General features: G+C 34.1%; 4 protein-coding genes across 4 annotated transcripts; all 4 read left to right on the plus strand.

Moving 5' to 3' along the window:
• Positions 1–1,650: 1,650 nt before the first annotated feature.
• LOTGIDRAFT_168269 (hypothetical protein) lies at positions 1,651–6,977 on the plus strand (the record flags this gene model as incomplete). Its single annotated transcript, XM_009066141.1, has 8 exons — positions 1,651–1,699; positions 2,825–2,964; positions 3,265–3,416; positions 3,832–4,289; positions 4,695–4,781; positions 5,255–5,373; positions 5,527–5,689; positions 6,787–6,977. 8 exons carry the CDS (start codon positions 1,651–1,653, stop codon positions 6,975–6,977), a joined length of 1,359 nt encoding a protein of 452 aa, XP_009064389.1.
• A 3,450-nt stretch (positions 6,978–10,427) lies between these two features.
• LOTGIDRAFT_168270 (hypothetical protein) lies at positions 10,428–12,959 on the plus strand (the record flags this gene model as incomplete). The annotated part of the gene is made up of 3 exons (XM_009066142.1): positions 10,428–10,727; positions 11,195–11,270; positions 12,343–12,959. 3 exons carry the CDS (start codon positions 10,428–10,430, stop codon positions 12,957–12,959), a joined length of 993 nt encoding a protein of 330 aa, XP_009064390.1.
• A 3,481-nt stretch (positions 12,960–16,440) lies between these two features.
• LOTGIDRAFT_131310 (hypothetical protein) lies at positions 16,441–16,917 on the plus strand (the record flags this gene model as incomplete). The annotated part of the gene is made up of 1 exon (XM_009066143.1): positions 16,441–16,917. A coding segment is annotated over one exon (477 nt), but the record flags the coding sequence as incomplete, so codon positions are not given.
• A 5,670-nt stretch (positions 16,918–22,587) lies between these two features.
• On the plus strand, positions 22,588–23,814 carry LOTGIDRAFT_168272 (hypothetical protein; the record flags this gene model as incomplete). The annotated part of the gene is made up of 1 exon (XM_009066144.1): positions 22,588–23,814. One exon carries the CDS (start codon positions 22,588–22,590, stop codon positions 23,812–23,814), a length of 1,227 nt encoding a protein of 408 aa, XP_009064392.1.
• Positions 23,815–23,905: the final 91 nt, after the last annotated feature.

Genomic DNA, 23,905 nt, shown 5'->3' on the forward strand with positions numbered 1-23,905 from the left:
TAAATGACATTAGCAGGTCTCAATATGATTGCTTGAATCTTATTAAGAATATTGCTTGACCATCTAATGAGCAGAATTAAGAATCAGCCTTTATCAATTATAGATACTATAGTGAACTGTTTATCCACCGACATCATATTTTATTGTCATCATAATTGCTTTACGATGAGGCTGGAATATCAAAGATTACCGTCTCAGACTTAACGGTATTGGTTAAGGTCGGTTTCAACACTCAGATTCCCATACTGAGATACTAGTTTTATAATGGTTTTTCAGTGGTCGTGTAATACTGAAAGAGTATTTTTTGTTCAATTAATGAGCAAGTAAATGTTAAATAACAAATAAATAAATGGTAAAACTGAGGTTTTGAACAAAATGTTCGCATGACCGACATTTCATGCAAATGATAGTATTTTTGGTTTGGAATCAAAATTTGATATCTGAATTTGCATTTTCTTACAGATTTTGTGAAATGATGAGATATGCACGTGTGGAAGGATATTTCGACAAATATTCGTTTTGTGTGCAGTGACAGTCAAGCGGATGTTGTGATTTGGTCTATTTTCAGTTTGGCTAGCTCAAAATTTTCATGAGGCATAATAAACTGAATTTTTGTCTAGAAACTCAGTATTGACCAGGCTTTCATGTGACAAGATTTCTGAAAAAAGTTAGAAGGTTGAATTTCGAGATTTAACATGGAAACAGATGACAAATGAATTACCGGAATCGGTCAGTATTCATCTAGCAAATTGTGAACTCTGCTCGATATAATGGCAGTTTCCTATGGTCAAAATTGGACCGCACATTGCCTTCATTTTTATAATAATCATATCATACAGGTTATTGAAATATGGACAAATTATTTTTATACTACTAAGTTAAAGTTCAAACACTGACACTAATTGATCTAATTACCATTTGTTAGCACGTTTCCTAAATAATACATATTCCTTGGCCAAGAACTAGATAGTAGGCCTTCAGACGGTATCTTCGAGAAACTAATCTGTTATCCTAGTAAAATAGGATTTTCCTTGTTACCTTTCCCTTGTAGAAAGTAATTGTTCCGAAATAGTTCCTATCTCATATCATTCTCACAATGTCAAGCTATTACGAACTCCGTCTTATGCCTAGACTGCTAGAGCCATTTCCTTGTATTATGGAATGAAGTGATATGACTGGATTGCACATCAGCAAATACAGCTAATCAGAACCCTCGAAAAAGGCCTCTGATTGGTTGTATTCGCTAGCGTACAATTAAATAGCTACATTTACAACTTTCTGTGACACAAGAAAGGTAGCTATTGATGTCAAGGTATAAGACGAAATTCGTAATAGCTTATCATTGTGAAGATGGTCTCATATCGAACAATCTTTTTAAGACGGCCTTTAACAATGTTGAAATAGATCTAACCAAAATCTAACAGTATTTGATATATTGTTAATTGTATACTCAAAAAGGAATGGCGACCTTAACATTACTTCATTCAAGATTTGGTTTCGTTTACAGTTGGTTAAAGCGCCGTAACACTATTTTGAGTGTTACAATTGACTAATTATATGGTTATCTTTAATTGACCCGTTTAATTAAACACTTTAAATAGTTACAACGAGACTTGAGTAATACGAAAAAACTCCCCCTATAACTTCTTCATGGATTTAAAACAAGTGACGATTTTTCTTCTGGATTTAATGGCCATAGGTAAGTTTGTTTCAATTAATTTGGTATATCGAAAGATGTTTTCTAGCCCTTGTAAGTTATCAGAGACAAACAGGAGATTGTAAAAATTATGTGTATCGCGGACACTGGTAGAATCAATTTTCACCTTTCCAATTTTCAATCAGACATATGTCGTTCCTGCATTTTCTCTGAACTGTAAAAACGGTCTGTGATATATACATAGACTAGAAAATCAATTTTAAATTGCTATTATTCCACAAAAACTCATTGTGCTTTGGGAGTTTTGGAAGATTAATTTTGTATCCGCAACTCCCAAAGTGATTAGTGAGCCAATTGTATTTCTCTTTGTATTTACCGTCAAATGTCAAATTGCTATCTCGTTGTGTAGGAATTTTATCGTCAACAATTCCCATGGCTTCCAATTTTTATAGAAATTTACTTATCGATTTCTTTAAAAAAGAAAAAGCGAATCATTATATCCATTGTATATTTTTTAAAATATTTTCTAGAGATAACAGTAATAAATAGTTACTAAATAAATAACTTGGGACTAAAGTAGAATTATAGATCGGAAATAAACCCGTTTCACCCCTAGTCTTTGTAATCAGTTCAAGAGCATTATTTCCGAGTTTTTATCTGACCTAGGATGTCGATGAACGAGAGTGTTTGAAGTGATTTATATTCGCACTTATTATTTCAAAGTCCTATCTTGTACATATACAACTCTTTGTCATCAATCATCTCATCGGTTTTTAGGTTATACGAATTTTGTGCTATTCTAATCACATTTCGGAATTTAAATCCAATGTCAGGATCTTCTACACAACAGTCAGTCCAGCTTTGTCTCGTTGGGAAACAGTCGTAACTCAAACGGATAAATCTCAATCATGAACATGATAATTATCGCACCACAATCGTATCATAACGTAACGGAGCTCATCGGTTATTGAACGTACCAGAGTCACTCTTCAGCGGACCCAATCATAGGGATCTTATCAGATTCACGAAAAAACAATCCCAAGTTTGTATGGCACGGGGTTCACTCATTAGGAAACTCCCTTAATTTAGAGATTATAAATGGATGCTTTAAACAATTTTTCTTTTTCGCTTAGTTCAACTGTGAGAATGTGACCTTTATAATTTCAGCTAGTGCCATTAATTCAGACATCCAGGCTAGCAGACTTAGACTTTTTCGAGACTTATTTCTATCTTATGAGGCCAGTTTGATTCCAGCTGAACAAATCAATGTAACATTGGGATTGGAACTCATCAATATTGTGGAATTGGTAAATACCATTTCTTTTAAGTGTCTGTACCACGTCATCAATCGCAAAGATATAGAAGATATAAGAATTTGGACTAATTGTTGGTATACTGTAAGGCTCGTCAAGCAATGGTGTCGCCAGTAGGGGTATAGCCTACAGTGGGGTTGTGCACCCAACTGTAACCCCACTTTATTTTCAACAAATCTAAAAGACGTCCACCACAGTAAAATCATGGTGATCCAAAATTCAGTAAAGGTTTTGGACTTTGACTAAATCTAAAAGATTTTTAGGTTTACGGATCATTTCATTTTTATTTTCTAGAACGAAGTGAAGGAATACCTGGACATTCATTGCTTTCTTTACACGCAGTGGACAGATAAACGATTGCAATGGAACAGTACAGAATATGGTGTACCAGACCTGCGGGTTTTAATTGGTACCGTTTGGCAACCAGACATTTCTTTATATGACGGGTAATTTTTTTTACCTCGAGTGAGCTTCCGGTCTATCTTTCCCCTGGCAATATGGGGATTAGAAGTTTTGGAACTAAGAAAATCGCATTTGCCACCAATTGTTATCAGTTATTCATGACCCACTTTAAAGCAACTAATGAATATGTTAATCTGAGGGGTTAGAAACGTGCAAGCATTCCGTTGATCGCTGTTGCTTTATTTGTCTGGTATTTCATCGATTAAGTGTTCTGCTCATGTCGACAGCAACGGATATGATATGATGCATATAATAGATAATTGACCGGAGTACGGATGCCGTCTGAGTTCGGTGTTCGATAATGTAAATTTCAAGTTTTTCTTGAATAAACCTTTATTATCCACCCTGAGATAGATGGTTCTATAGTTGGTTTGCTCACCTTGATTTGTACTCTTTTAGGGTAGAGGAGCCGCAGATGTTTAATGATGGGCGAGGTTTTGTTTTGTCCAATGGTTTAGTCATGTGGATTCCAGCAGTGCGAATTAAAGCCAAATGTAATGTGGACGTCAAAAACTTCCCTTTCGACACCCAGACCTGTACGATGAAATTTGGATCGTGGATTCACAGTGGTAACTCATTAGATGTTCAAACACGGGAAAGCGAATCCCAATCAGCTTTCCAAAGTAATTTACCCGAATCAAGAAAAGGATGGCAACTGGTTAATTCATCCGTCAGACGCGATGTTACATATTATAAGTGTTGTCCCGAACCCTACCCATCTATAACTTTTACCTTAACTTTAAAGAGAAGTCCAGTATATTATGTTCATGTGTATATTCTTCCCGCCGTTTTATTATCATTATTGGTGCCTATTCAACTATTTTTACCTCCAAAGTCTAAAGAACGCATAACAATTGGTAAGCAAAGTGTTATTTCTTTGTTTTGTATTATTACACCAACCGTCCGTTTCCAAAACTGTTATTCAATCTTTTTGTTTCGGCGTTGGTAACTTTGAGACAAGCAACTCGCCTAATTAACATGATTTGGCTCAACTTCGAATAAATTCTCAATAAATTCAATGTTCAAATTCTTAAATATAGAAAATTACAGTTAGTTATGTACATCCGGGAACGACCAAAGCAGAACCCGTACTGTTTACTTTATTAGTTCGTATAGTTTTAGTGTCGGTAGCGTATCCAATCAACACTGCGTCACTTTTATGATCTCAAAGATCATAATTTTTTGACTGTACAATGCTCTAAATATTCATATTCATAATGATGACAACATATCTTATTTTGTATTTTATTATATTTTTGTAGGAACTGGACTCATTATTGCTAATATACTAATGGTATTAAGACTACAAGATGTTCTTCCTGATCAGCATCTAGAAATTCCTCGACTAGGTGAGCTTCATACACGGACAGCACGAATTCTCTGCTCACTTCATACAATCTGAAGAAATACGATAAAATGAAATGAAATGAATGGAGATTTACGTCCTACTTTTTCTGCACCATGTGGGCAAATAAAGACGGGCAACGACACGCAGGGTGCAATGAGGAAAATTTTGCCAGGACAGCGGCATTAGCCTGCTCTTTTTCGATTTCCAACTGTCGAGGGATCTTTAACGTGCACATCCTGTAGAAGAAATACGATAGGACATTAAACTGAAGGCCGGTGTTACAGGCTGTGCACATTAAAAATCGCTTGACAGTTGGAAAAAAATAACCTCTGCCCTTGCAAAATTTCCCTCATTGCACAACTCATGGCGTTGTTCTCTTTATTAGCTCAAAAGTTGCAGAAAAGTATTCATTTATTTCATTTTTTGATAAATGCTTTGATATTTCTTTGATTCGCTGATGACAATATTTTTCAGGAATGTTTTACAGTTTGAATTTAACATGGTCGGTTTTGTCAGTTCTGACGACGATATTGGTTTTAAACATTCATAATCGTGGTTCTAGACAAGGGCGAGTACCCGAATCTCTACGATCGGTAAGGTCGCAATATATCTATATTGTTAACGATACAGATGAATACTTCTTTCAATTACCAGGCAGCAGCATAACAAGAATTGTTTTACAATTCTTTTCCTTGGTTCCACCTCGGCATATAGGTCGAACATATATTTTGGTATTTGAATTGTAGGTATTTTTAAGAAGTTTAAAAAGTATTGTATGTTTGGGAGATGACAGTTACTACCCATTTACTTCTTCTGAAAGCGTGTCGATGAAAGGATTGGAAAATCCCTGTGTACCTGATAGTCCAGGTGGTAATAACCCATCCTTCAAAGGATCTGGAGCAAAAACAGGTTTGAACTGATCTGCACAAATTATTATTATTACTCGTGGCGGCGTCAGCCTCCTGGAACTGGAGAAGCGAATAGAGGGATTAAGTTGCACTGTGGAAGAATCTTCTTTCAATCCTCCCTCCCCTCCACCAAAAATAATATTGCAGAAATAGAATTAATTCGGTGCACTTTGACAATATTTGGGGGAGGGGGGATGGGTGCGGGTTTCTAGACCTCTTATATTCTATAACTATCAATAGTTGTAACTTTAGACTCATTCAATCTGATGTCCACTACAGTTGGACCATGAGACAGAGCATTGGCCGGGTGTTTGTGGGTTTAAATTCCAGAATTCCAAGTGTCGTCTGCTAGAATGTAGTCCAAAGAATGAAGTCACGTGATCAACTAGCGGATTCCGTGTCAGCAGAAAATCTCTATGGAACTCAAAGTGGACCATATTCTTATGTTGTTTCAGTGACTTTTAGCAATAAATCACGCTACGTATCTTATTTTGTCAGTCACTATTTTATTTTTAAATCGTGGTTCTTTGAAGGAATTGTCACTAGTTATAATGAATTGATATTAAAGATAAATACTAAGAGAAGTTAATTATACCATCCGGTATCTATAGAACGTGTTTTTCTAGACTTATTTATAGATCAAACATTGTATACGAAAATAGGTGACGCATTCTGCCGCCGTTGCCGAGTTGGTTGCTCATGAAATATGGGTCAAAGTGAAGGATTCATAAAGAAACTCGAAATAAACCAATTTTAATTATTTTGTAGAATATTTGAGGAAACATCTAAGACAAAAAAAAAAATTTCGTTTTTTTAACTTTGACGAAATTCAGGTGTTGAATCATATCCACGAAAATAGGTTACACCACTGTAATAATTGTCAAAGTATTTATACCGCAAGGGTGTAACCATGGAACAAAATGGTCATTTAAAAACACGTATTTCCATTAAGGGTTTAGCAAAATTTTGGAATCGACCCCTCTCTGACCCATCGCCTTTCCAAGCCACGCTTCGCCCGTAATTATGGTAAATACATATCTAAGATGGATTGATTTTTTATTGACTTACAACTTTTTCCATTGTGTTATTGTTTTCCAGAATCTTCTATGGTGAAAGAAGTCGAGTATATTGGTAAACAAGTCAATTTACTGACGTGTAGATCTAATCTTCAGGAAGGCCGAGATGATATACAGAATGAGTGGATGCAGTTAGCCTTAGTTTTAGACCGTGTTTTCTTTTTCTTTTTCTTTCTCTCTTATTTGATATATACAGTCGTCATCATGGCATAATACTTAAAGACCTGTCAATAAATCGTTTTCGATTTTCGATTTACTTCCATGTAGTTCCGGTTATATAAAATGACAAGTATGATTTATATCTTTTTTCTGTTCTACGAAGATCAAATATAATAATATATAAGATTTATACCTTTGCTGTTCTACGAAGAGCAATTTTAAGATTTATACCTTTACTATTCTACTAAGATCAAATATTATAATATTTATATTTTTTTCTGCTGCGAAGAGCAAAATTTATATATTTATTTCTGTTCTACGATGAGCAAGTGTAAGATTTGTGTAATTTTTCTGTTCTACGATGAGCAAGTGTAAGATTTATATATTTTTTCTGTTCTACGAAGAGCAAGTGTAAGATTTATGTAATTTTTCTGTTCTACGAAGAGCAAGTATAAGATTTATATATCTTTTCTGTTCTACGAAGAGCAAGTATAAGATTTATATATCTTTTCTGATCTACAAAGAGCAAGTATAAGATTTATATATCTTTTCTGTTCTACGAAGAGGAAGTATAAGTATGATATCTTTTTTTTTCTGTTCTTAGAAGAGCAAGTATGATAATATTTATATCTGTTTATAATCATTTATATCATTTATTATTTTTAATGATAATATTTATATTTTGTTACTGTTCTGAGAAGAGCAGGTATGATAAGATTGATATGTTATACTTTTCTACGGAGAGCATATATCATAAGATCTATATCTAAGATTTATGTCTTTTTACGGTTCTACGGAGAGAAAGTATGGTATTTATTTCTTGTTACTGTTATACTAAGCGCAAGTATGTCGGGATATATATTTTTTCAATTGTTAATCGTAGATGGCAAATTTGAATGCTTATTAATGATGAGCGTTTCTGAGATCAAGGTTGATATACTCCTGGAAATCCCACACCTGCCCATTTAACTGCGGTTTCTTCAGATGATTTATTTAACGCGTTGGCTACCATCATACAAATCTCTTCAGCTTGTGGCGAAAGGGAGATAATTGGCATTTTGTGTAGTCTATAGCCACAGTGAAGTTGTAGAAAGATAAAAGGAAGACGAACTCTCTGCAATCAATTGACCAAAATGTTATTCGATAAAACCTTTGGCGTCGTCCACTAATGCCTACATCCACTAATGCCTACAGTTACTAATGACTACAATAAAATAAAGCAGTGTGGAATAATACCTACATAGTGAAAACAACATACCCATGCTAGGAATAAACTCTTCCAATATTAGATTTCATTTCTTAACCTAGATATTATTAATTGGAGTCTAATAGAACTGAATAATGTCAATTTATTGTCAATCATTCCTTGTTGTGATATTAGCACAAGTTAATATTCGATTTCTTTTTTCAATACATGTATAATCAATTAACTGGATAATGTCATTTTATTGTTGAATATAAATATCACCACACCAACGTTGGTCCGCGAAGCAACAATCACCTTGAAGGATGGCATGCGCACCTTAATAAGACTGTTCAGCGAGCCCACCCCAACATCTACAGCCTCGTGAGAGTCCTACAGAAGCTTGAAAAGCAGAACGTAATAAGATTGCGCAGCTAATACACGGTGCACGTCCTCCACCCCGCAAGCGAGTATATGTTGAAATAGACCAGAGAATCCAACGCCTTAAAGATGACTTGTTCATACACAGAAAGACGCCTCTTCAGTTTTTGGATGCTGCAGGACATTTGTTAAAACTCTCGTGAAAAAAATTTTACGAACTGATATATAAAAAAGAGTGCTAATAGATAATGAAAAGAGTGCTAATATGACCCTTTTTCTACTTGTAGTGTTATTATGTCAATTATGTTATTATTATTATACTGATATATAAAAAAAAAGTGCTGAAATTCACTAGTGCATGTCTTTCTTTAATTTACACTGTAGGCATTAGTGGATGTAGGCATTAGTGGCCGGAGCCAAACCTTTACCAGTGGGTTCGGGGCAATAAAAAACATACTTACGGTTTCATTCTCACAAAAATAGCCATATGTACTACCAGAGCATTACCAAAAGCTTTACCTAATTGCTTATTATATGAAGCACAACTGTCTTTAATTACAGCAAGCTAGATCTAACGGTCATGTACAAGAAAACTGGAATACCAGTTCATCAAATGAACAAAATGAATTAACAGAATATATGGCGTGATCGACAAAATGACCAATTTCTGGAGTGTATGTCATATCAAGGTTATATGATTTTTTTTAGTTTCACCATCTAACCATCCTTTTTTCGAGGACAATCGACGATTTAATGGCATTAACGGCCATAAAATAGTTAAGGTCCATAAATTTTCTATAAGCCCCAAGCAATTTTTTTTTATTAATTTTCATCAAAATAAAGAAAATAAGCTTTTAAATAGTCTTTGTTTAGCAGGTTAAAAACACATTTTTATGAAAGCCATTAGTGGCTGTGGTACTTTCCCTGTGGTATCCTATAAAAAGCTAGCTTTGTGGTGGAGGCTAAGATGATGCGCACAAAGTTCAGAGAAAACAGGTCCGTCGTGAATTATTTTACCACATTACCCGTCAGTTTTTGTAAAGCTGAATCTGTCTCGAGAATAAATGGTAGATTTTGTTTTGTCTTCTTGGGAGAGACAAATATCATACTTTCGTAATATTACAATATTTATCAAGTGATAGTAATATTGCGACCTGAATATAGTCCCTAACTTTGAGCATTTAAGGATTTACTTATGCATTAAATGCTTTATTGTGACTATAGGTCTACAAATGAAACATTTTGGATCCATATCTTGCGAAGGTTTTGTTTTTATTTGCTTTGTTTATAAACGCTTATAGTTCTTTTTGACCAGTCTCTGAAGTTTAAACAACTGTAGAATCCATAGAAATATCACGTAATTACAGTGTCATTCAATACCGTGATATGTTGCAGATTCCTTCCAGAATTTTAACGGTAGGCCGTCGTACATTCACAAAAAGTACCTCAATGTATTATGTATGTATTTTGTATTATGGAAGCTCATCAATACCCATTTACCCATAATACCCATAATCATTATCAAATTTAGGCACCCACTACTACTAAAAGAATTTGCACGTGAAATCTGATAGTTAGACAGAACCAATGCCGATTTGGAGTAATTTTTAATTTCCCCCACAAAAATAGTATATTATTATCATTATTACTACTATTATTATTATTATTATTATTATTATTATTATTACTATTATTATTATCATCATTACTACTATTATTATTATTATTATTATTATCATTAGTCGAAAAATTAATTTTTGTATACATGTACCTTCAATAAAAAAAACTAATTCCATGTTGATTTTGTTTCTTTTACGATTTTTCAAGGTTTTTTCTTAACTGTAGATGTTTCATCCAATATACGCTCCACAACGGACCATATTTTTAAAAAACATAATATAAGTAGTCGAAGTCTATTAAGAAATAACGCCTTGTTAGACATGGAGCACATTCTACTCTTCCTCGTAGTTTTATTGTGTTTTTCATGGCAGTGTCAATGCCTTAGACAAGCAGAGTTTTTAAAAACCAAAGTTATCTCTGACACGTTTGAATCAACGAAAATGGGCGAGTTACAAACCACAAATTATAAAATGTGTCTCTTCCAATGTGTAGAAAGATCGGAGTGTAGAAGGGCACTATATTGTCAGAACATAAACCCGTCTAACTGTTTTCTTTATGACGAGGGTGAAAACTGTCTTACCTCATCTGGAAATGAGATCAACTGTAAATGTTACAACAAGGTACGTACATTATAATGTTTCCTTACAATAGAAAAGTGTAGCACAGCGTAAAATGCCAGTCTAATTAAAATTAGACTAAACTTTCGTTCCGTTTTTTTTATAAGCTTTTATTTTTTAATACAGCCACTTAACGACAGCCCTCTTGAACGTTCGTCAAATTAACCTTTTCGACCTAACTCGATGAGGCCTGCTTTAACCAATCAAATTTCTACCCTTTCCAGCGCTTTCATTTTGTGACGTGGTGTTTATCAGGTGAGGTCAAAAGATTTATTTGACAATCGTTCAAGAGAGCTGTCGTTGGACCCTAACAGACGTGGCTTTATTAAAATTAAGAGCTAATAACAAAAACGGAACGAAAGTTTGGTCGGATTTTTAAGATTTTAATCATGCTATATTCTCCTGCATGAAAAAGATTGCCACTGAATTTGGTATGATCTAAATGAGATGTGAATGTCCTAATATTTCAGGTATATAATTGTAATGAGACAGGATGTAGTTGTCCAAAAGGGTATTATGGTGACAAATGCAAATCAGTTGTTAAAGGTAAACATCATAGTTTAATGAGTCGATGCTTCTTTGTATTTTGTATACTTAAAGGGGTTGTAAATTTTTTTTTATTCTAAATTATCCCTGTGTATAGGGAACACTGATAGCATCAATTTGCACCATTCCAATATATTTAATCAGACGACTGTGATTCTTGCAATTCACTAAAACATAGTATTTGCTGACGCCACTAATCGCGAAGGGTCTTGTGTGAAACATGTCTATTTTGCAATTAGTGACGTCATTAAAGGCTTAGTTATAGAGGAATTGCAGGAACCACGGAGGTTTTCTGAAATTCGGAACTGTACAAATGGATGTTATCAGTGTCCCCGATACACATGCAAAATTTAGAAAAAGACTTTACAATCCTTTTAAATCACCAACTGTTATAGTTTATCCTAATTCGTCCTTGATGCTTTTACGCTTTGGTGCTTTGATTTTGATTATATTGTGTAAACTTTTACATTATTGTGTGTGCCGGAAATATTTGCACCATTGATCTGAGAGACTGAGACTGTCAGATCTGATATACCATTCGACTTAATCAACAGTAAAGATTAACGTTTCGCAGTCGATATTCATCATATAAAGTGGTAATCTAAAGATACAAATCGGGACACAGTTCAATTAGGATAAGCAATTCATCACAACAAATTTTAAGTAAAACAAGTTTCATAAAACGTCGATAGCAATATAAAATGTTTCAGTTGTAAACTCCAGATTTATCTTGTCAATGACGTGTGTTCCTTAATTATAAAGATCACCGCGAGTTGAAGTATATTTCTAGATTTGACACAAAATCCCTACGGAAATACAATTTTAACAGATCGTCGAGTTACTTTTGGCTAATCATAGAAAATATTGGATCGTAAAAGGATCATTATGATTCGTAAACTGTGGTGCATTGTCTCGCAAAGACGGTCAGTGCCTCAACAGCAAAATCCAATAAAGGCACACACGTTAGCCAATTCTGTTGCACGTTTTCTGATATTTTAAATGTGTTATGTGTCCATGAATATTATTGACACTTTAGATATGATCATATTATTTTGTATGAAAAATTTTCCAGATTGTATTGAAGCAAGCGACAAAGGATTTGACACTGGTAAATATAAATTGGTCTTTATTCAACCAACGACTTCAATTCTTCCTTTTGAAGTTCAATGTCGCAGTGGAGGTGCCAGAATATTATCACGTCAAATTTATTCTGGTTTGCCAGTTAACTTCAACCGCACATTGAATGAGTATGAAGAGGGCTTTGGGAACAGAGAAACAGAATATTGGATCGGACTAAAAAAAATTCGAGAGATACTAAGAATCGGCGAATATGACAAACTGAAAATTGGCTTTTTTAACGGAAGCTATTCTAATTCAAAACAGGCGCATTACAAACATGTTTCTTTTGGAAACAAAACCACGGGGTATGCTTTCAGTTCCAGTGCGTATATTGGAGACAGAAGCACTGCACCAGATATAATGCTTGGTAGTGTAAATGCTTTGGATCAACCTTTCTCTACCTTTGATAATGACTCGACTGGACATGCATGTGCTGCTAATTTTGGAGGCGGTTGGTGGTTTGATAATGATCCTTATTGCTCTTTAGCTAACATAAATGGCCCCCGCTTTGCCTTATCGTATGGTCCATATGGTAAAATCATTGACCTTCAAATAGAGATATATAAGTAATGCCAATTTCATTCATATATAAATAGAAGGGTAAGATTTTATCCAAAATGTATATTCTTCAGCTACCGGTATCACTTTTTGAAAGGAAATCCATCCGACGTACGGTTTCAGTGCAATTTATAACAGTTGCTAAAAAGGCCACACACAGCAGAACATTTCATGGTAACTTTAAACCTTTAAACTATGAAAGCTTTTGAATATTTTATACAATGTTGTTAAACACTTTTAAGTAAAAAAAAAAATAAACGTTTATACATTAATGGTCATGCATGGTTCGACATTTTTGGAGGTTGATTTGGGTCTTGAATATATGTAAATAATCTTCAGAAGTACAAGAAACGTACGAAAATCTAACGAGTCCTTCAAAAATACCTCAAGCTATGAATTTAACTGTCTATTTCTATATAATATGGCAAATGTGCAAAAAAGCCGAGTCGTCTTTTTAACTTTGAAAAGCAGATAATTTTGGACTTGTAAAAACACCAGTTTGGCTCACATGTCCATAATTAATTCAAAATTAGCTAAATAAGAAGAGCAAAATTCAGCAAAATTTCAATGAGTGATTATCAAAAAAGGTCAAAAAGTTTTTTTTTTGTTTATCCAGACTGTACATACACGAACATTTATAAAAATAAAATTATATGCAATAACATCATAATGATATAATTAAGAATATTATGAATAATTCTTTAAAACACCAATTTATCAAATAGCTTAATTTGACACTAAAAAATATGGAAAATCATCTTTAACTCCCCCAGTAATTTTTTTTTTAATTATTATTATTTATTTTCATCAGAATAGAAAAATAAGCTTTTAAATAGTCTTTGTTTCATTGTAATTTCATCCCTACGTGTGTAATTGATTTAGCTTCAGACACTATAACCAGGTTAATACAAATTTTTTATGAAACCCATTAGTAGTTGTGGCACATTCCCTTTGGCAAAATTTGAATAGCCAGGTTTGCGTTGAAGGCCAAGATACAGCGCATAGAAACAGAATGGAGCTCATAGAAACAAGGGCCGTATTGAATTATCAAAATACGTGTCGAAAACCATGTCAAACGGGTCGGCCAGTAGTTTGCCGACATCAGGAAGAAGACATCATAACCCAGGTAAAAAATTGCTTCCTGCAAATTTTTCAATTAATCTTGGAGATGTTTCTGCCATCCATGAGCAACCTACACCGTCCTATGAACGATTAATGTGGTGTTGTGTTAATCAGATCGTTAGTTTCTAAAGATTGCTCACTGGAGATTCGAGGGAGGCAGAAATGTCGCTAGTTTAGTTATATAGAGTCCGGATTTCTGGCTTGAAGGCGACCATTAGGAGTTTTGAGAAAGGAGGAAGAAGATTTTTAAAAATAGTCTGGACTACATTCGTATACATAAAATGTTTTAGTTGAGTGAGTCCTGATGTTACATGATACGTTACTCTTTTAAGAGTGATTTCCCTTTACAAACTGCCCCATACATTAAAATAAGACCGAAACTTCTTCCTTTATTCCAGCCTCTGTTAGCTATTTTTTTTTTAGTTGTAGAAAAGTACTTCAGGCGATAACGGTACAAATAGCTGCAAGGGATGGAATAGGGAGAGATGTTTCGGATTAACATAAAATGTTCATCCCGTTATAAATAGAGCGGTTAAGAGGGATACACAGGGCCAAGACGATCAGGCTTCGTTGTCTGTTACTCAAGGTTTTTTTTATACAAATTATCGATTTTTACGACATAATTCTCACATTCACAAAGAGTGCCTCAAGGTTTGTCTAAATGTTTTCATTATGTCTGTTGTTGAGCTAAGACTACCTAAATATTGCATTACACTATTACATAATTATGCTATATTATAGAAGCTCATCATTATCCATAAAACCCAAATATTGGTACTTACTGCACCCATTTGCAGTTAAAGGGTATTAATAAGATGTATGGGCCGTTACTTAGGTGTAATGGTCATAATAGACCCTAACTCAAGTTGTTTCATCCAATATACGCTCCACAACGGACCATATTTTTTAAAAACATAAACGCTTAAATAATTCTTTTTCATAAGTAGTCGAAGTCTATTAAGACATAACACCTTGTTAGACATGGAGCACATTATACCCTTCCTCGTAGGTTTGTTGTGTTTTCCATGGCAGTGTCAATGCCTTAGACAAGCAGAGTTTTTGAAAACCAAAGTTATCCCTGACACGTTTGAATCAAAGAAAATGGGCGAGTTACAAACCCCAAATTATAAAACTTGTCTCTTTCAATGTGTAGAAAGATCGGAGTGTAGAAGGGCACTATATTGTCAGAACATAAACCCGTCTAACTGTTTTCTTTATGACGAGGGTGAAAACTGTCTTACCTCATCTGGAATCAACTGTAAATGCTACAACAAGGTACGTACATTATAATATTTCCTCACTAACATTTCCTCACAATAAAGTTTAGCACAGTAGGAAATGCATACGTTTATGTATATTTTTTTCTGATATTTTTCTAACCTTTCTTGTAATCTGACAAGTTTTCTACTGCAGTCCTGTTCTAATGGCGTTTCTCGGTTCAGACAAATCAAAGCATGTTATGTAGCATGATACCAATGTCGAATACGGGGCAGTGCAAACTAAAGTAGACAACCTCTTTGGCTTTAGCTTTAGTTATAAAGAAATGGCTCCCACCTACGTGACAAGAACAGATATAACGTCGTTAAATCCATACTGCGATAGAAAACTTAAAAAAAATGAAATTTAATTTAATGGGATTGATATTCGTTATAAACTAAATGAGATCAGTTTCTTGATCTTTTCAGGTATATAACTGTAATGAGACAGGATGTAGTTGTCCAAAAGGGTATTACGGTGACAAATGCAAATCAGTTGTTAAAGGTAGGCTTAACCTCAAGAATTGTTCATTCGATTTTTATACACAATACACCACTACGGTTTACCATTCTTCCTTGTTAATTCGTAGACCACGTTAATCATATGAAATGGAAATCTAAAGATATAATTCAGATTCCATATATAATATTCCCGTAAGCTTTTAAAGACATGCCCCAACCTGTACTGTCTAAACTTACCAAAACATACCTAAAATATGGTAGTTCTTCGAATGACAATTCTCAAATATTTTGAGTTGTATCATTTTCATATTTTACAGAAGTTTTGCGGGATTTTTTTCTGTTAAAACCTACCGATACGTTAAAGGACACTTTTCCCTAGATTTTGGTGTATAGTTTTCACAACTTTGAGTAAAAAAAATTTCCGATCTACAAAGAAAGCGGAATGTCCCTTTAAATTTGTCAATTAGTACCAAGAATATATTGAATTTTGTTGTATTTATCCAGATTGTATTGAAGCAAGCGACAAAGGATTTGACACTGGTAAATATAAATTGGTCTTTATTCAACCAACGACTTCAATTCCTCCTTTTGAAGTTCAATGTCGCAGTGGAGATGCAAGAATATTATCACGTATATTTAATGGTGGTTTGCCAGTTAACTTTAACCGCACATTGCATGAGTATGAAGAGGGCTTTGGAAACAGAGAAACAGAATATTGGATTGGACTGAAAAAAATGCGAAAGATACTAAGAATCGGCGAATATGATACGATGAAAATTGCCTTTTATAACAATGATTATTCTAATCGGAAACAAGCTTATTACAAACATGTTTCTATTGGAAACAAAACCACTGGGTATGCTTTCAGTTCCAGTGCGTATATTGGAGACAGAAGCACTGCACCAGATATAATGCTTGGTAGTGTAAATGCTTTGGATCAACCTTTCTCTACCTTTGATAATGACTCGACTGGACATGCATGTGCTGCTAATTTTGGAGGCGGTTGGTGGTTTGATAATGATCCTAATTGCTCTTTAGCTAACATAAATGGTCTCCGTAATGCCCTATCGTATGGTCAGTATGCAAACATCCTTGAGATTCAAATACAAATATCCAATGACAATATATAACTTATATAGTAAGATAACACATTAAATGTTACATGTACTGTTTCGCCAAAACGTATATTAACTTCAGCTACCGGTATCACTTTTTAAAATGTAATCCGACATTCGGTTCGAGTTGACAAAAAGACCATTCACAACAGAAAGTTTCGTGATAGCTTTAACTTTTACTATTATTTAATAACAAATATGTATGTATTGGTATGGACATTTAATACTAATCGTGAGATTTCATCAATGTACATAAGAATGGCAAGTTTCTAGTCTATATCATGCCAACTCGATTACTGTCAACAATTGGCAAACAAACAACACGTGTTCTGTGGTTAGTGACGTCACAAAACACGTCTTTTTGTGGAATTGCAAGAATCACAGACAGAAAATTCCAATGGTGCAAGTGATGCTATCAGTATCAGATACACATAAAAAAAATTGAGAAAACCTCTTTATTACAATTCCTCTAAGACTATGACCACGATGATAATAACGCGTTTTATGCCATAAACATCAATTTCTTTATGGAAGCCCTTGATAAAGAAATAGCAAAGGGTGGGGGTTAGTCTTGTTAATAGGAAGTTCAAGTATGGAAAAATATTTGAATATTATGAATATTTTTGAATAAATCTTTTTAATAGTAATTTATAACAGACTTACAAAGTGGTGTGGGTATAATATCATAAGCTCAATTGGGATTCAGAAGCACTATTGACGCATTATGTTTTATAAATGGAATGATTTGACACATTAAACAACCGTTATAACAGATGCCTTTGTCAATTTAAGCAAGGCTTTTGATTATGTGAATATTCTTTTGGCTAAAATCAACTCCCATTCGGTAAGCAGAAAAATAATAAATATAAACAAATCAGTCCATCAACAAGTGTGATTATGTTTTTGCCAGAGAAGTTTTTCGGCAGTAAATCAGGGTGAACCACTTTCACCTCAACTCTTTCTTCATTATATAAATTGCTATGAAGATGTTTTGCCAGTATTGTCCGTGATTTATTTCACCTTTCTGGCTTTATTTGTTGGCTTTTATCTATGTATCTTTGTTATGATTTGTTATACTATTCAAATATATACAGAAGGGGATGGGATATGAAGAAAAATATATAATAAATGGGATGGTAGAAGGGTTGGGGATTGTCAATTGTCATGTCAATTTCAATTCCACCACCCTGGGTATCGTTATCTACGTATCCTATGATGAGGCAGAAACTTAGATAAATCAATTATAGTATTAGGCTTTTAAGCACTGCACACGTCAGACAAACGGTACTAACACTATCTGTATGTATATATGAGTTTTGTGTATATTATAATCATGTTAATCCAGTAGTTATTATTAAACAATGCTTTGTGAAAACCCTTTAATGTTATTCTATTGTACTAAGAAGTATTAGTATCCCAGGCTGACAATCAGCGCTGAGGATTAAGTTTTCCATATATAAAATACATATATACACCAAGTCATTATTTTAATAGCCATGTTATTCAAGTCGATATTTACACTTATGTACACATTTACTCAGCATTTTCTTTTGTTGATATTTTTATTATCTTTATTCGTCAAATGCATTCAATTTATAATGTCTCCATCCGCTCACATTTCCTCTCAAAGGCTCTAGAATATAGTTTATAATTGATTTTGGTGAAATCAATGATTAAAAGTAGAGTTATCGCATTTTGCACTGAATAATGAAACAGCTATTATAATCACCGATCGTTTCTTTGGAAACTTTGTATGAATACTTCTAAATCAAGAACTAAAATCGTGGTTAAATTTTGATAGTTTTGCAACAATAATGGAAAAGTATTGAAATTATATTTAAAGTTATTTCTTGATCTTTAATACCAGCTCTTTAAGAGGCCCTCTAGGCCAGTGGTTCCCAACCCTGCTCAGCCTTCACACCACTGGAGCAATCACCTAGACCTTTCACACCGCCAAAAATTTGTTTAATCCACATTTCCAGCATATGATGATGTGAGGTGCTCTCTCAATTCCAAATAGATTCTTCTACTACAGTAGTTGGCTACATCCCTGACACCCTAGTCCCACACTTCTAGGGGGTGAAAACACCCCAGGTTGGGAACCGGGTCTCTAGGCATAGTATAGTGATCATAAGTTGAGTATGGTTGCGAATAAGAACAACAGTCGTTTTGAACTCTAATGCAAAAACCGAGATGACCACTTTCATTATTCACAACCATACGCAAATGGTAATCACTTTGGTGTGAAGACACCTTAAAGCTATTATGCACTAACTATAGGCTAAAATTAATTACTAAAAAAATATTAAGACTGCCTGTCCGCCATATTTAATACTATCAGTCGCCATATTTGTTTAAGAAATATGGCAGCCACACACACACAGTATAAAAGTTATGTAAGACACGCCAATCAATTAACCAAACCAAATCAACGACTATACCATTCGACTACCAATCAACAAGAAATAACATGATCAGAACGTGTTTGGAAGAATGAAGGAGATCGAGTAACTCACGCCATACTATCCAGGGCCGAGTTTCACCGGCATGTCATTCGACCCGACCGGATCTAACGAAAATATCAACAACCATAACGGTAATAAAGGTAAAAGCTAATTTCGCGATAGTAAACAAAATGATGTTTTAATGAAAAAATTCTTATGGATTACAATTACTGACTTCATTTGAGCGACGTTTCGACCAGTGTTCTCTGGTCTTTCAAAGATCAAAATGAGTGTTATTCTTGCTAGATTGGGCATTTTTATAAATCATATTCTTGTTCATGAAAATTTACCAATTGTCTTTCATGATACATTGCGACCATAGACTTTACACAAGGTCACGCATACGTTTCTTTTCTTTATTTGGAAAAATGTTAAAAAATAATCATTTCTACTTCTCTCTCCTTGAACATACTGATCAGAATATAATCCAATTTCATACACATCATAAAAATATTTCAAACGAAGAATTTTGCTTGAGTAATAAAAAGAGTGTAAAACAGTTCAAATTTCTACTAGAATAACTTTGTGAAAAATAGTCATTTCCCTTATATACCATACAGACTACAAAGAGAGTAAGTAATTGTTCAAAATATTTAGCAATTTGCATCCAATAATTTCCAATATGAAGGCCTAATTATGGCAATAGTTCTAAAATATTGGAAACACTTTATCATGTGAATAATGAGAATGTGTATCTTGTAAGGAAAAGGCGAACGTGGACACATTTCATACCATTTTCCAAGTTGTCATTCGATGCCATTGGTATAATAACACTGAAGGAAAATTAAGATAAGAATTTTTTTTTGTTATTGCAAGAAGTAGATATCTGCAGATGCAGTTATAAAATAATGTTCGGAGATATTGCTTAGTTAGAAGGAGTAATATATGTGTTTTCTGATATAGCGCATCCAGTTTGATCCGGTTTTTAAGATGTCAGGTATATGTCTTTTCGGATATGACGCATTTCACTTCTGCGCAGCTTTTTCAATGCGTCATATCCGAAAAGACACAACTGTTAAAATGTATTATAACAGAATTCCCCAAACTGTTAAAAAATGTATTAAAACAGACTTCCCAAACTGTTAAAAAAATATATCATAACAGATTCCTCCAAACTGTATTATAAATTACCCAAAACCACAGACAAGAATCACTAATAATAATACAGTATAAAATAACCGCATTAAAAATGTCTTTAATTTTAAAACACGAAAAATAAAAATTCGAAGGAGACGGTTTCTTCTCTGCGCTAACATCTCTCATCCCCAAAGTGGCCAATTTTGTCTCAAACAACGAATTTCCTCCTTGTATTAAATCTTTCGTATTAAAAATATATGGTGTTTATTGAACAAATATGTCTTTAATAAATGTCCATCCTCCTAAAACGTATTTCGGTGCGGGAGACATTCAAAAGTCATTGGGTTCTCTTCCTCGATTCCCATGGGCAAAATATCCCGGAGAAAAACATCTCCCAGGGCACAATTATACAGGTCCAGGCACGAGATTAGATCTGCGTTTAGACGAAAATGATAATCCCAAACCAGGGGAAGAACCCGTTAATAGAGTTGACGCAGCAGCGCTCAAACACGACATACTGTACAGAAACAAAGACATAACATTCAGACACCAAGCAGACAAACAAATGATAGACGAACTCGAAAATATTCCCTATCCCACTTTCAAAGAGAAATTACAAAGGGCTCTTATCATAAAACTCTTGAAGGCAAAATTGAAATTGGGTATGGGCATAGCAGACGAGATTCACAAAGAATTTCGAAAAAAACAAACATTACCTCAAAGTCAAAGTTTTTGATAAAGATGAAATTTGGTCAGCCGATTTAATCAACATGCCAGTCGAGAGACAAGTATTGTTTGACGGTGATCGACATATACACGAGATACGCTTGGGTCTTTCCCTTGAAAAACAAATCGGGTCTGACTGTCAAACAAGCATTCGAAACCATAATGAAACAATCCGACAGACGACCCCTAAAGTTGTGGGTTGATAAAGGAAGCGAATTCTACAACAGAAATGTGAAATCTCTGGGGTTTGAAATTTACAGCACGCATAAGGCCGTAGTGATAGAAAGATTCAACAGGACTCTTAAAAGCAAATTATTTAAGAAATTCACGGAATTGAAATCTCAAAAATGGCTTAAAATATTACCAGTTGTTGTCGACGAATACAATAACAAAATACATTCGTCTATAGGTGTGACGCCATCGCAAGCCTCTAATAACCCGAATATCATAAAGTCCGTCAACACTCGAAACAACTTTGAAAACGAGATTAGCAATTTGAATATTAAACCCAAATTCAAAGTTGGAGATCGAGTTCGTATTTTTAAATATAAATCATTGTTTCAGAAAGGTTACGTCGGCTATTGACTAACGAGATATTCATCGTTGATAAGGTAAACAACACATCACCTCCCACGTATGAATTGATCGATCAAGACAAAGAACAAATCATAGGAAGGTTTTATCAAAATGAACTTCAAAAAACTGACTTTTAAAAATGAATCTCGAAAATGAAGATTTAGATGAAAGGTTAAGAAATTTAGATGTCGACAAGCATTTACGCTCTCTTAAATTAAGATTTTTTAAATTTAAATGTAAATTTATCTTCAAAATATTATTGAATGTGTTTTATCAGAATGTTATACAAGTTTTTTCAAACACAAACTACGTATATATTTCGTCAATTGGGTCTTCAGCAATACTTACCGCCTACTTCGAAAAACACCTAAAAAAAATCAACTTAAAAAATGAATGCGTTTCTCGATAAATACGGAAAAGACACGACCACAAACTTTCAACTTGTGAAATGGGCCAAGGAGTTGAACGTCTCGCCGTTTTATTATTGCATGCGAGATGAAATTGATGAACTGAAATACAAGAAAGGTAAATTTTACGCCATCACAAACATTCACACGTCGGATCAAAAAGGAGTTCACCACTCTGCTCTACACAAAGATTCTTCGAATAACTTTTATTTCTTTGATTCTTTCGGTCTAGAACCGACAGAAGAGATTACGAAATTGACTAGAACAAAATGTTCTACGTTTCAAATTCAAATGCCAGGACAAAAGCTGTGTGGACAGCTGTAGCTTTGGGTTTTATATCGGTTGAGTTTGGGAGAAAAGTTTGAAGAAATTATTATAAATTTAACTCAATAAAAATGGCAAACATGTTTGGATTAGGGTCTTTACCTCTAGAATCTAAAAATCCCATGACGACGTTTATAAACAAAGCGAAACCTTTTTTCGTGGATCAAATCGGAGACACCTTACAAGGGGATATCGATATGAACAATTTCAAAATAACTAATTCAAAGTTTCCAGGAAACGATAACGATGCCGTGAACAAGAAATATTTACTGGATCAAATAAACGCAATTCAAATAAACGCAATTCAAATAGATAAGGACCATGTTGAAAATAGAATAAATGACGTGAAAAAATACTTCAGACGAAATATTAAAAATCTTGTGAACGAACCCAAACTACAACAAGAGTTAACGAGTTTGAAACGTCTTATTCAAGTGGATAAAACAAGTCAGTTGCAAAATTTAATATCTAAATTAGACGATAAGATTACGAAGGTGAAAATAGACGTCCAACGTTTAATAGATAACCCAAATGTAAACGAGGATAGATTGAAACGAAAACTAACCGCTTTGGAAAGAAAACTTGGCGAATTGCTAGCAGAACTAGACAAGGCCGCGGACAAAACCGAGTTACAAAATTCGATATCCAATTTGAACGAAAAGATCGCGAAGCAAAAATCAGATGTTCAAGATATAATTAACACACTTCCCATTGACAAAGATACGTTGAAACAACAATTGATTGCTTTGGATACTAAAATCACGGACGAATTAGAAAAAGAAGTGGGTGTGATTAAAAACTTTCTTCAAAATAAATTTCGAGATGATATGAAAAATTATATTAAAGAACAGGTCAATCTTTTGGTATCTAGAATTCATGACGATTTTTTGAGACAAGAGAAAAAGTTGAGCAAATTAGAAGCTATTGTCACGGACAAATCGTATTATTTCAATCTTCCATTCAAAAGTGACACTGTCTTCGATAGAAAAGACCGAAGTTATAAATCAAACAAATACGGATTCAAAGCAGAAATAAAAGTGGGTGCTCTCATAGACAGAGAACCTAAAAACGTACTCGATATCGGCGAAACGCAATGGTTTACTTTTCGAGGTAATTGTCTGATTCAAATAGAGTTTCCCATGAAGGTTGAAGTCAATAAAGTAGTCTTCAAACAAACCGGTAATGCCGTCAAACATATTTCATTATTCAATGATGGTAATTTGGAAGAGAATATACGTTTGATTGATAAAAGGGATCAGGAAATTGAAACGAAAAATGGTACATATGTAGACCTTTAAAATGGAAGTAGAAAATTTTAAGGATATCATTGGAATCAAAGATTTGGATATGATATTGGAGACGGAAAATCCACCATCAAGCAACATTGTC

Source organism: Lottia gigantea, assembly GCF_000327385.1.
Source record: "Lottia gigantea unplaced genomic scaffold LOTGIsca_73, whole genome shotgun sequence".
Taxonomy (NCBI): domain Eukaryota; kingdom Metazoa; phylum Mollusca; class Gastropoda; family Lottiidae; genus Lottia; species Lottia gigantea.